At 45.7% G+C, this 14,610-nt stretch overlaps 1 protein-coding gene across 2 annotated transcripts in view; it reads left to right on the top strand.

Annotated features, from left to right (window-relative positions):
* The first annotated feature begins 368 nt into the window (after positions 1-368).
* Sema2a (Semaphorin 2a) overlaps positions 369-14,610 on the top strand; it is a 33,189-nt gene continuing 18,947 nt past the window's right edge. The window contains exons 1-2 of one of the 2 annotated variants that reach the window (XM_015183876.2): positions 369-747; positions 3,802-3,954. In XM_015183876.2, coding sequence (XP_015039362.2) covers positions 3,864-3,954 — 91 coding nt within the window. In that variant the 5' untranslated portion in view covers positions 369-747; positions 3,802-3,863. Of the gene's footprint in view, positions 748-3,801; positions 3,955-14,354; positions 14,481-14,610 lie in introns of those variants that run through there. The other variant, XM_002138268.3, reaches the window with a different exon arrangement.

Below are 14,610 nucleotides of genomic sequence, written 5' to 3'. Positions count from 1 at the left end.
CCATGCCAGCAGACGCACGAAAGTAAAATGTAATTGCTGGGTTAGGGATCCTTGGAATCGAACGGGGCTCTCCTGCACCCCACCACCCCCACACCCAGGGTGACTGCCAAGTGAAAAACGCAATTTATAACGAAACGAAAATGGGCTAATGCCAATTCTCCAAGTAATTGTCGTTTTTGCTCTCTCACTCTCTCGCTCTCCCAGCACTGAAACGGAGGGAGGGAGGGTTAGCGAGCAACCCTTGAAAGACGAAATGGAAACGAAACGCAACAGAGTCCTCTTTTGTGCCTGCTTCTGCGCTCTGGCAACGCTTCAGCTGTCACTTTGACAGCTCCCATAGGAACGCAGTGGTAACGGAACGCCGGGAGAGAGCGCAATCGTATGAAACGGAACACTGCGGCGAGAGAGAGAGCGCGCCTGTCGTCCTGTCAGTGAGTTTTTTGTGCATCTGTACATTTTTGGTGTATTTTTGTTTTTTCGCAGCATTAATTCGCTTAAAACTCAAGTGTTATTAAAACAATTAGCCACAGAAAGGAGAACGTGTTCGCAGCAATGCTTTTGAGTGGTTCAACGCCCAGTAATTCCGCAGCGTAGTCCTGCGACGAGTGCGCGTGTGTGTGAGTGTGGTGTAACCCCTGTGTTTGTCAATATCTGTGTTTACATTTTTTCCCCAACGCCAAAAACTTAAAATTCAATCCTTAATTGAACAAAAACTTCATCTGAGGCCTAAAACCCATTGAGTAGTCGGTAAGTTTTCGATTCGTGGTGGATTTCTGTGGCTTTAAATGCAGGATATGTGGGTGTGATTGTAGCTATGAGTGTGTGTGTGCGAGTCTGTGTGTGTATACAAACATGTGACTCTGTGTTTGAGATCCTAAGGCGAAAGCAGCGTCAAAGGAATACCTGTGCAGAATGTGGCATGTGATGAAGGAGGAGGGAGGAACTAAGGCATAAGAGATGTAGAGTTAAGGAACATATGTTATAGAAGAGAGCCTTTTAGGGAAAGGAAAAGCCTATCGAATTTCATCAAAGACTAAGCATAAAACACAATCCAAATGGAATTTTACAAGCTGCTAGAATGCCACCAATCTGCTAGATACTTAAGGCTACTCCATATTCATAGGATAGACGTATTCGCATACTTATAGAACATAGAACACTAGCTGAATATATGCTCAATTGTCCGATGAAATAATGATCCAGCAGGCATCCGACTTTTTCGACTATAGCACTCTCCTTGCCCCGAAACAAGTCCGAACCATGTTAAAACCAATTAGAGATCTAAGCTCGTGAAACTATCCCATAAATTACACATATTTCGCTTTGCTTAATGGGGGAAAAAATGTATTACAACTCATCGAAATTCCCGGGGACCGCAAAATAAAATCTACTAATTGAGGTCCAACTTTCCCGGCGGATAGAAGCCAGATGGAAGCACTACCATCCTTCTGCGGATAATGCGGGAAAATAAATTTCCAGGCTGCTGCTGCCGTTCGCCGGTTGATGGCTTAGAATTTTAATGTAATTTATTTTCGGTTGCGCCAGAAACAAATAAAACATTGGACCAACATCAAAATTTATATGCAGCGTAATGGCAGAGCATAGAAATATATATATATATATATGTATTGGGCATGGGGCATAGGCCAGGCAAAGGACTTGGCTCCCCCTTTTGGAGGAGCAACTTTTAAAGTGTGCAATTTAAATGAAAATTTTCCCGCTCCGAGGCCCAGTCATGCCACACAAGCGGACTAGCAAGTAGCTCCGTGCCACACAGCACACACCGAGAACTACTTATTTATGAGGGGAATGAGAGCGGGCCTGGGGTAGGGGGGGAGGTTCTACTCCCTTTTTGGCTTTGCCAAGTGATTTTATGCTAATATTATGGGTCATTGGGATTTGCGCAGAGCAAAGTGCTTGTTAAACATTTCATTAGACTTAGTGTAAATACCCGCGCGGTTAACAGGCAACCTCCACCCACCACCCACCACCCACCGCCCACACACGCCCCCTAACCCCTTTCAGGGCTTGCGGCGTGGATCCCAAAAGTTTCCTTTTGAAATTGAAAGTGTTGATGGGAGCCCCGCGTCTTCGGTCATATGCTGCCATATGGCCACCAGTGCTACAGTGCGTTTCGTGTGTGTATGTACATGCTGAAGGGGAAGGGCAAAGGCATCCAAATGCGTGAAATATGCAAATATCCATCAGATATTTCACGCCTTGGAATGAGGTTTTCCTTCCGATACGTTTGCTATCTATCGATACCTCATCAAATGCACCTTTTAAACGATTATTGCATTCATGGTTATCTTTTGTACTTCAATATCTTCAATTTAAGACGATAACGTCTCCGATTACTCCTCCGATAACTTCTCCGATAACGATAAATCACCAACAACAAAATCGGATTTACATAATTTTAGATATAGCTTCAATAAACGAGTATCTATCAGATATTTCACGCCTTAGGATGAGGTTTTCCTTCCGATAGGTTTGCTATTTATCGATAACTCTTCAGATTCACCTTTTAAACGATTATTGCATTTATGGTTATCTTTTGTACTTCAATAAACGATACAAAACGAAAAAACCGATAAAAAACGAAAAAATTCAGCAACAAAAAAATCGGAGTTAAATAATTTCCGAAACAAGTTCCATAAATGATTAAAACCTATTCCAATGATGATTTCCGATTAGTTTTCGCTGAAAATTCCTGAAATTCCTGTACAAACAATATCCTCCCCCAATACCCGTCGTATGGCTATGCCGCGCACTGTACCCCCGCTCTATGTACTGCCTGTGTAGGTAATTATTCAACAGCTGGCCGTCAGTCCAAAATAAAAGTAAAATTTATCAAAAAATAATCGAAAAGACGAGGAAAAAGGCGCTTCGCCCGAAATATGACTTTCGTTTTAATGCCAAAATCATGTCAGCCGCAGATGTGACCAGCCCTACGCTCCACGCACACATTACGCTACTACTTTCGGATGTAGTCCCGTGCATCGGGCGCTTTATATTGGATTCGTGGCCATGTGATGCTGACAGAATGGGTTTTTGATCAACTGGCGACGGGCGACGGGCGACGGTCGACGCTTGAGCGAGGCGTCACTCAAAATTCTGCAATTAGTTATTGATAAATCAGAATCTGGAGGCATGCGGCATGTGGCATGTGGCAGGCGGCATTGAGACCTGGGCACATGTATGAAATATGAGAATTGTCACACTTTAAAGCGTTGAATGTTCCTTTTTGGCGTCCTTCTGCTGCTGCCGCTGCTGATGTCTGCAATAATTGGAAAAATTTCCATTTGTTCTTTTTGGACCAGAGAGCAGGACAGGACTGGCTGCCTGGCTGGCTGGCTGCCTGGCTGGCTGGCTGTAGGCCAGAGGCCATGAACAAACGAGGCTGTAGGCCCGCGCGCATTTACCATCTGTCACTCTGGCACTCTGGCACTCGTGATGAATGTGTTTGACGTGTGGCTCAGGGCTCCGCCACCCACAGCCTCCCCCATCAGCCATCAGCCATCGGAGCACTCTCTCTCGCCCTCGCCGTCGCCCACGCCACGCCAGTGGAGATCCTTCAGCATACCGCATGACGTTGCATACTTTGCGGCGCTCCCGCCCCGCCCCGCCCCAGTGAATAATGGGCGTCAGAGCCGGAGACCCACCCGGCCCTCGATGGCTGCAAAATCTTAATGATTTCGCTGGCAAATTGCGCACAATATATCCCCGTAGCACGCTGAAGACTTAGAGCCTAATAAAACATTGGATACATTATTAATATCATATTATGTTTCATTTCAGACTGCTCTTCAAGAGGGAGGCGTATCTACTGCCAATTCTACTGCCAATAGTCCACGATCGAAATGGTTGCAGAATGCCTGCTGCTGGGCGCCTGCCTCCTGCTGGCGCTCTCCACGCGACAGATACGTGCCATGACCGAGGAGCTATCGCCGGGTAAGTCCTCAAGGAGTATATTTGCCTCAGTGTGTGGCGCAAACTACTTGCACGGTTTCTAAATAAACAATGGCTGGAAATACCTTCGAGAGGGCGGAGGAACATCAATTTTAATTATGCAAATGTCTCAAGAAGACCTCAAGCCACATTTCTGGATATCAACCCAAATCATGGACCAGCCATGATTCCAATTGGCTTAAAGCTCATTATAACTGCATTAGAATTTGGCCAAAAGTGCCCGTCAGTTGGCCAGAGAGGCCACTCCATTATAGGTAGACAGCAGGTCATACGACTACAGCAGTACCTATTAAAACCCTATACCATTTTTGGGTGCTCCTCACCTCCTGCTCTGTGTCCCAAACATCCTTGGAAATCGAGGATACCCCGAAAACAATGCTGGATGTAAAAATGGAAAATTTTCAATTTTCCCTGTGGCCCGATGGATGGAAAATCTCCTGCAAATGATGATGAATGTGCCGTGCCCTGGCTGTGACCCAAATAAATTTGTCAATTTATCATTTGCCTAAAATAAGATGACATTGGTCCTGGGCGCCAGGATGCTGGCTCTGTCATTGGATTTATGGGTTTTGCTTCCAGTAAAAGCAACAATTGTCTGGGTTTCCGTACGAGTGTGTATCTGTATCTGTATCTGACTGAAGAGGGACAGAAGCTCAAGGATCCAGGGCGTGTGTGTCAGGGATAAGTGTCGGCTTATGCTTCTTGTTAAACAATAATAATTGCAAATCAAGTTAGAGAAAGCCAACCGTCCTTGGCCCTCGTCTCCCGCAGGCACTTGATAATATTGTGTGGTCCTGTGGTTTTGATTTGAATGAGAGCAGCCTTGCTCCTGTGTCGAGTATCCTGGCTAATCGAATCAAAGGCCACACACACACACACACACTCGAGAACTTTCTCCCTCTGTCCTCATGCACTCCACACTTTTCATTAAAACTTTCTCTGGGTAGCGCTTTCTTTGTGCATTTGGGTTGGTAGCCCAGCTCTTGCGGTTATCTATCAAATTAGTGAATAACCCGCTTGACTGCATTAATATTACTTTCCCCCTGCCATTCGGCCACTTGTGGTATTTTTTATTCCTCGTTTATTAATGATCTATTACGAAAGGGGGGCCGCGGAGTCCTCAAAAAAAAAAAACAAATGAAAATTAATGACTTGAAGAGCGCAATCAGAAGAGAGAGCAAAAGAGAGAGCCAGAGGTTGGACAATGCAGCGGCACTTGAGCGGAGAAGGACCCCGCGACGCCGGAGAGAATGATTCCGTCCGTACCGTGTTCCGTTATATTATTATTAATGAGGAGAACGGGGAAAAAAAAGGTGAACCAAAGCGCACCTTTTGCACGGGGGACAGGGGACGTGGGGGGGCTTGTGACGAGGGGATAATGGAAAATGTTTGCGATGATTACGATATTCACAGGGAGAGTGCCCGTAGCAGACAGCTTATTATCATGGTGGCAATAATAAAAGGGAATTATTAATATGACAAAAGACAAATGACTGAAATCGAGTTTGAAATGATTCCAAGTGGGGGCCCAAGTGGGGTTTGGGGTGCCCCTTTTAGGGGTTGGAGACACAGAGACACACAGGACACACAGGACACATACTGTCCATCGCATCGTCCCTTTCTGTGGAAAAGACAAACGGCATGGGCCGCGACCTCTCGACAGGCCTTGTGGCAGGCAGGAGAGGCATTGAAAGTGTGGTTTCCCTTTATGAGTGCGAAGGAGCGGAGGATGCCACAGCCTCTCTGTGTTTTGGGGGGTTGACAAAAGGTCAGAAATACATTATGTGCTAATGCAAAGTCCATGTTAATAAATGTTGATTGAAATAATGATGATTAATATTTTGCATTTTGACATTTTGGCTTCCGGCTTCCGGCCCAGCCCCCACCCCCGCCCCACCCCAAACAACAATAGTTCTCTCTTCGAGCTATTATCATTTATTTTGTGTGTGTTTTGGTGCGCAAATTGAAAAAATCCTTTTGTTTGCCATTTGCCGCTCCTCAAGTTGATTTATTGTGTGCACAATTATTCCCCCGAGGAGCAACCGCAACCATGTCCTCTATAGAGTCCACGGATACACTCCGCTGGTACCCTGTAATCGTCCTCGTACAGAGGAAAGGTATATCTGGTACTTTTGGGAGGACTCTAATGGCTACAGGTTTTCCTAGAGGGGCGTAGAGTGGGCGGTACCGCCTTTGATTACTGGGCATCTCTTTGTCGAGTTTTATTTTTTGTCTATTCCTTTACTTCCAGTGCGACAACAATTTATAGCTGTAAATTCTTTGGCTCTGCAGAGATATGGTGAGGGAAAGAGAGAGAAAGAGTGAGAGGGGGGGAGGGTGGTAGGGTGGTGGGTGGTTGCAGAGCAAGAGACACCTGACATCCATGTGCCGCTCACACATTCGAATTTTCATTATTTTTGTTTCAATTTCATGTTTTTTTTTAGTGCATTTTACACCGCCCGCCCCCACCCCTCCTGCAACGGAGCCAATAATTCCCCAGCTTCCACCCCCTATCCCCCCATTCCCCCCTTTCCACCCTTCTTTGTATGCACGCTGCATTGGCATTTTTCGATTATTGGTTTTCTTTCATTTGATTGCACATTTACACATTTTTGTTGCTTCTTTTGGCGTCCACCTCCTCGCTTTGCTCTTTACTTTTCTTCTCTCTCTCTGTCTTTTTTTGCACTCAGGTTGGCCTGTGGCACAAACGTGTGCCACACCCTGGCGCATGGGGTAGATTTGTTTTAAAGGTTTCCCAAGGAAAAGGTTTCACTCGAAAGAGGCCACACCAGGCCCAAGCCTGTTGCACAGCTCTCCTTCCAACCGAGGTGCGTTGTCGTATTACGCGCGGAAAGATGCACGAAAGACAGGCAAATACTCGACAAATCGTGCTAAAAAACTAAGCATTTCATTTATAACTCTTTCCAGGGTATGTCCCATTTGATCAGCTATAATATTTGTTTTGTTTTTCGTTCGAAGCTGTGTTTTTATTTGTGGAAATCTCTGTTTTGTTTCTGGTCGTTTCTAATGCTCCTCTCCATGTCACCCTGTTCAGTCCTCTCTCACTCCTTTTTTTGTGGGTGGGTGAGGGGTATACATACTCTGCTCTGCTGACGCTGTCAAGTGTTTTGTCGCTTGTCAACGATTTTTCGCCCAAACTTCCGCAAAAAGCCAAAAAATGCTTGCCAAATCGCTTTGAAACCCCGTGTGTGTGTGTGTGTGTGTGTGTGTGTGTGTGTGTGTTTGGCATTCGCAATTTTGGGATATTTATTGCAAAATGCAGTGACTGTAAAAAAAGAAATGGCCGTGCCAGAGGGGAAGACACATGCGGGGGGTGGCACAGCTCCTCATTTCAGACATGGCAGACTCCTCTAATTGGGCACTTTGTAGCCCTGGGGGGTGACGGGTGGTGAGGGGGGATGCAAGGGGGCCAGAATGTTACATATTATTAAATTAGGGCCAGACGTAAAGCGCTTTGCATATGAAAAGTGACAGTAAGTGCACCGGTTTTACCCCCCTCCCCCCACTCCGCCCCATGCCACCGCAGAGAACAGAATGTTAGTCAACCCCATGGACCAGCCAGCCAGCCAGCAGGAACAGGAGCAGGAGCTGGAGCTGAAGCTCCATAAACTTAAAAGCCTTGTCATGTTTGCTTAACATTCATTTTTTACCCCCCTGCAAAGCCCGTTTAATTGTGTTAGTGAGCGTTTTATTATGGCACGGAAATTCCCCTGGACCATCCTGGTAGAGTGAACCATAACCGCACCACTCCTCCCCCTGGTGCCCAGCCCCTCCCAGAGCTGACATCTGTCCCGTGTTGGGAAATAAATTGAAAGCGTCGCGCGGGTTTTGCATAGAGCCAAAGTGTTCTTCCCAAAATATCCCAGAAAAAAAAGCAAAGATTTAATGAGTCATTTGAGTAATGCCCGCAGGCAGAAGGAAATTCCTGTAGCAACAAGAGAGAACAACTTTTGGCGTTCCTGGTTCCGGTTCCTGGTTCCAACACTTCAAAGAGAACCGATTCCAATTTGAACTTTTGGGGAAATACCTTGCGGCTGAGGCCCTGTGGCATCATAATTGCTGGGTCTCATAATTATTCATAGTACGATAATGAGGGTCTTGGATCCGAGAGTAGTGTGTGGCCTGTGCTTAAGACTAGCACGAGTGCACTCTCTTTTCAGTCGTGTCCTGGCAACAAATACAGCAAATAAACAAAGAGAAAAAGCTGGCAAACAGTTCAAGTGGAGGATGCCCTCCCCTCCCAGTCACCAACCAGACAGTTTGATGGAAATTGTTAGGCAAGAAGCTCGGGCAGAGCAACAATAGAACATACAAAATACTTTTGGGAATCAACACCAGAACAAACAACAACGCTATGCTGTAGATGTATCTGTAGCTGTATCTGTATCTGCATGTCTGTTCGGTTGAGAGACAGCACCGCTAGAAGAGACATATGGGGAGGCAAAAGAAAGATGTGCGGATGCAGAATTAGAGTAGCGCAAAAAGCGGAGAGACGAGAGGCAAATGAGCCGGAGACACGTACACCGGGTAGGGCGTAGGAAGGGGCTGCCCAGAGGAGCGACACACAGTTACTTAGCACGTCAATTGCATGTGGCATGTGGCATATGGCATTCGGATATACGCTCCCAAGTGGCAATCCCAATTTCAACTCCAACTTCAACTGAAAGACTTGAAAACTGAAGCTGAGAATCGTTCAAATTATATGAAGTATGTAGGTACACACATCCGATAGATACACACAGATGTACGCTCGTTGAATGCATTGAGGCATGGTGCAAAAAGAGCTTCTGTTCACCGTCAAGTGGCCAATAGTCCAGCAGAGTTGCCTTCTTTTACTCGGGTGCCTCGTCCAGCAATCCGTATGACTGCAAATCAGGCTGCTGTAAATTGATAATACTTAACAGGCAGCCCCATCTACTGCTTATTTGCACTTGACCATCGAGAGCAGGCAGCTTCTGCTTTACTTCTGCTTGACTCATGCTTGACTCATGCTTTACTTGTGCTTTGCACCTGCTTTACCTTAGCCCTGCTTTCACACTCGTTCCGTTTCACCCGTTGTCAAGCAGTGGTATAGCAGTAGTAGCAAGCCGTTAGAAATGCAGTAAAATAATTTTTGCTATCAATATTCAATTGTTTCTACTCCTGTCAATTAGTGCATAAGTTGTGTGAAGCAGTGCAGTGCGAATATTTGCATCATTATTGAGGGTTTATGCCGATTCTCCTTCATTTCTGATGTTGCGAAGCCGTGGAAAAGCAGTGTGAGCATCTTGGAAGCAAACTGCTTTTGTTTCATACACTGTCTGCTCTCCCACCCGCATCGAATATTGTATTTTAATGCGCTTAATTTGTAACAAAGAATCAGAGCCCCTACCCCTAGAGCGCCTCTGTTGCAACTTAGTAAGCCTACTTACTTAATGATTGGACAACAAAGGGAGCAATCCATTGTTTGTACAAAGGAACAGTCAGACAGGAGTAACAATAACAGTCGCTGTTGCTCCTTGAGTTCTGCGTCTGCGACTTTCGATTCAAGTCGGGAATCTCTGTGTTTGCACTTCGTATTTGTGTTTGTGCAATTAATAATGCCTGAAACTCTGAAAGGAAAATGGAGGCTCTACTACCCGCCCCCCAAAGTCATTTCATAATTTTCAGACTTCCGTCTTTTCTCATAATGAGGCATGAGGGGGCTTGGGGAATGGGGAATGCCGGTTTTGGTAGCACAGACAATGGTCAATGGTTTTGGTTATCCTTTCGAGAGCATATCAAATATGCAAATATTCCAAAACTAAATTCAATTCTCGAGAAATGTTGAACTTTTGAGTTAAATCCGACATAATGAAAGGGGAATTACATAAATGAAGCTAGAGAGAGAGAGAAAGAGAGAGAGAGAGGGATAGGGAGAGGGAATGCTGGAAGACAGCACAATCAATTAGGGAGTGGCCGGTGGCCATGCCCAACAGCATGATGTGGAAAATATAATAAACTTGAGTATATTTGCATAAATGCAACCATACAACATGCAACATGCAACATCAGCAGCAGCAGCAGCAGCAGCAGCAACCATGCCACAATGGCATAACGGAAACAGGAAATGCAAATGTCTTGCAAGAGCGGAAATCTATTTCAATAAACTTGCGACACTGATAAATTATTAATCTGACATTTTCCAGTTGCTGTTGCTCCATGCTACATGCTGCATGATGCACGCTGCATGCTGCACGCTGCATGCAAAATTCAATTATCCCGACTTTAACGTTGACAAGGACTGCTCCGGGTGGCTCCTGTTTCGGTTCCTGCTCCAGAGAATTCCTCAAATCTGTGACAAACAAGAGGCAATCAACGGCATAAAACCCATCCATCTATGGGCATGGGCATGCAACCTGCAGCCCGGCAACGTTGTGGCATGGACAGCTCAGCCTCAGCTCTTCTGTGATGCCGAGAGTTTGACAGTTGGAATTAAAAATTCTTCTTCGTTTCCCCTGATTTATGCTTTCGGTGCGTAGAACAGGACACCCCTTCGAATGACCTATGGGGGTCTGTTATTTGTTGTGGGTTTCGATTCTGTTTCTGATGTTAACAAAGAGAAGGCCAGGCAGAGGGAGAGGCAGAGAGAAGCCCAGAGAAAGGCACAGGCCAAAGTTTCAGCCCGGGTTTTCCTCTGATGACATGCGGCTTTCCCTGCGGTTTCCGGACCCATTAGAACCGAAAGCTTTGCTGTGGTCTCCGCCGCAGCTAAACGATCAAATTATTCCGACTTTTTCCTCCATGCCAGGTACTTTTAAAGTGGCAGGGTACATTCCGGAAAAGCAAGCACTATTAAGACCTCTTATATCACCCACAATTATTATCGTAATGCAGCGCTATCTTTGGGAAATTATACACCTTTTGATAGAATTTTGCGAGTGACATTTCGGCGTGTGGCAAGGGGTCAGGGGTGGGTGCCAGACACGCTTTAAAGCGTTTTACATATTGTTGGTGTCCGCTGCACTTCTTCTTCTAGTCTGTTGCATGCAGTCAAAAGGTTTCTGCTGCGAAGGCTTTCGCATTCGTGTTCCGCTTTGTTCCTCCAAATTGCAAATGCAACGAATTTTACACCGTCTGCTGCATTCGCATTCGCATTTGCATTTCCAGAGTCCCAGTCGCAGTGGCAGTCGCAGTCGCAGTCGCCGGTCGTTCCCATTGAGTGACACAATATAAATCCGAAAGTAGTTGGTATTCCACTCTATCCCTTGCTCGAAAATGCTTTTTTAATTATGCTCCGTAAACACAGAGACTGAGAAAGACCCAGAAAGTGGAAAGGCGAAAGGAGGGTGGAGGAAAAGAGTCAACTGTACTCAAGTTTTGTTTGCAGACGAGTTAGACGTTTGATGCTCTGCCACCCCCCCGACGTCGACGTCGACGACGACGACTTCCTGACTAGTCTGAAGTCTGACTCTCACTCTCTCTCTCTCTCTGTCTGTCTTTCTCCTCCCTCGCTTTTTCTGGCTAGACAAGATTTGCTTATCCACCGAGTACAGTTGTGTGTGTGTGTGTGTGTGTGCTGACGTTTCTCTTGGGAATTTTGTGACTTTTTTTGCTGTTGTTATCGCATTGCTTCTTAAGCTGGCTGCTGTGACAGGCGTCGCGACACCACAAATCTGTGTCATTCAAGATGCACTGCTTGTCTGTAGGCCCATGCATGAGGCACAACTGCTTTGACTTTGAGGAGGTCTTCAAGGCCTTTTGTTCAAGTACAGTTTCGTTTCCCATTACCACTCCGCCCCCTCCCCCAACGGGGTGGGTCATCTAGTATGCAATGCAAATACATGCAATTATTACACTGCTTTTGTGGTTTTTTGCTAGAGCTTGTCATTATGCAAAATATGCTGCATTATTTATGGCATAAACACAGGCGCTGACGTTGCGTGCCGGGCAAAAAGTTTCATTTAGAAAAAAATGGAAGCAAACAAAACAAAGGAGCTAGGAACACAGGAACACAGGCACAACAATGTGCAACACACACAATTGGTGCCGCACTTAAAATTAATTGAACTTGAAACAAGTGGAGCCGCCGCCGCCGCTGCCGCTGCCCCAAACTCATGAGAAATTCTGCGGTCGAGAGCCAAAAGGCAAAAACTTTTAGCCCCACAACACACACGCACACACACGCACACTGTGCTCTATGTTTGTGGCACTTGTAGAAAAGCTTTCATTAGTTCTGGCCGGCCAAGTTTTCGGTCCTAGATTGTAGGCACTACCCTTTCGGAGGATATAATGCACTTGAGCAGATGTTTCGTGCCCCAGGTCCCTTCGGATCTCCAAGGGTATCGAAAGCTTCGACTCCTGGGGCTGTTCGTGGAAAATGTTGCCTGGACGACAGTTTACTTTTTTTTTTCGGTCAAGTTTCAACGGCAAACTTAATATTTAGTGCCATTTGCTTGCTCTGACAGTTTCCAGAAGTCAAATCCCTCTTGTTGTTGGTCAGTGGCACTGGTTCTTGCCTTCCAGACCCCACCGCCCCCTTGGACGGCGAGGAGAGAAGTGCATTGAAATCTTTGTGGAAGTAACTTGAGTAAGCCAACTTGCACACAACAAAGGCGAGCGAGCACAACAACAGGCCAACGGACAGCCCAACAAATGGTTTTTATCGCTTTTTGCACTATAGTTGTAGTTGTAGTTGTAGTTGTTGTTTGTGCTGGTTATTTGTCCAACTTTTTGTATATAATGCATGGAAAGTTGTTGGCTGGTTGCCTGGTTGGCTGCTGACAGGGCCAAAAGGACCAATAACAACAATGTTTGCGGTTAAACAAGTTTTCATGTTTTATTTGGCATAATCAAAATGCTATTTAAGCATTTCTTTTTAGGGTTTCCCACGCTCTACGACCCTCTCGTCTCCCCAGGCCCTTGGGCTGCCTTACCTCATATTTAACATACCTTTTGTTCTCCCACCAGTTGTCTCGCTCTCTCAGAAAAGCTTAAAGTATTAAAAAAACATTGCAATTATGCTCCGCGGGAGGAGGAGAGGCGGAGATCAAGAAAAACTAAACACAACAATGTAAAGGAGACGCGATATTTGTTAGAGCGGGACAACCAGTGTGTGCGTGCGTGTGTGTGCTCTGCCATTGTTTGTGTACGTGTCAAAGCATACGCGTTGTGCAAAGTGCGCTAAATTAAGCTGTCATTAAGGACTTAATTAAAGTCTTTTGTTGAAAGTTGACATTGTGTGAAAGAAACGTTTGCGAAAACAAACGACAATGACAACGTTGCCGCTCCTGCTGCTGATGCTGCACTTGAAAGGCTATCCTATACCAACCAAAAAGAAATACAAAAAAAAAAACGAAAACATCAAAGCAACTACAAAAGCAGAGACAACAACACGAGAGCATGTGGGCCAGTGTGTGTGTGGGAGTGGAGTATGAGCCAGGGTTTATTTTCCCAAAGGTAAGGCACGCATAACAAAATAGCAAAACAAATATTGTCTCTTGCTGTGTGACAAAAACAGATCCTGGGCTAGAGGTGAGCAAAAGCCCTACCTATGTCTTACCTTTCATTCGATATACCTTGGATGGCGAAAATTTGCGAGTGTGTGTGTGGGCTCAACATGTGTCAAAATTTTCAACAGTATCATGGAACGAGAAACAAACACGCTGCAAGTGCTTGATTCTGGGGACAGGGGTGGTGTCGAGGGGGTCGGACTGCTGTGAAAACTCATTAGCAGGCAAACACAGTGAGAGAGGGGGGGCTAGAGACAGACAACAGACAACAGACAATGGCAAGTAGAGAAGAGACACAGGTTTCGCACACAAGACCCCGACCGCCTCCCGCCCCTCTCCAGCATCCATTGACAATTGCAAATATCCCGGCTGTGCTGGGAGAGAGAGACGAAAGAAGAGAGCACATTTCGAATGGAAACATAACCGACTTGCTTTTTAATTAAATATTTTGGTATTCTGCCACAAGCGCAGACACGGAAACAGACGACAGTGTCTGCAACAAACACCCAAGCCAAGTCCCAAGTGCACCCAGAGACTGTCAAACTGGGTTTAATTGCCGCCCAGGGGGACGAAATGTCTGTCTCTCTGCGCACTTACCTGGCTGCGAGCCTTGCTTAGCTAAGCAAATGTTTGGCCATTTCCAAAATTGTCAACAACAGAAGCCGTCTGCGGGCTAAGCCCTTGTCGGTGGCAGAACTAATAAACATCACAATTTCAGCACAACAAAAAATTCAAAACAATTCGAAACACTGCACCACATAACTGATCTTTTTGCTGAATACACTCCCGATAAATGCTTTCGATCGGCGTTTGAACGCGCTAGGGTTTTTTAACTTCGCGCTAGCGCATTTCTCACTGTTAAATGTGATCCCGCTTAACATGACGGCGTTGGTTCGCTGTAATTTTTGGTACAAACGAAGCAACAGACCACTGTTAAAGTACAGGTTTACCGCGTCGTCTTCTTTTGCTTTATTTCCGCTCTTTTTTTGTTACATTGAAATCTAATTCGTGCACACGGTACTCCCAAAAATTCATATTGTTAATAAAAGTTCAACAGTTCTCAATCGCTCGGTGGTGTGTGTCCAATATTCAATTCACATTTCATCAAACGAAACTCAAGTGTGTATCTCTGGCATTGTTGGTGCCC

This window comes from Drosophila pseudoobscura, chromosome 3, assembly GCF_009870125.1.
Source record: "Drosophila pseudoobscura strain MV-25-SWS-2005 chromosome 3, UCI_Dpse_MV25, whole genome shotgun sequence".
Classification (NCBI taxonomy): domain Eukaryota; kingdom Metazoa; phylum Arthropoda; class Insecta; order Diptera; family Drosophilidae; genus Drosophila; species Drosophila pseudoobscura.
This window is presented reverse-complemented; position numbering and strand designations above follow the sequence as displayed.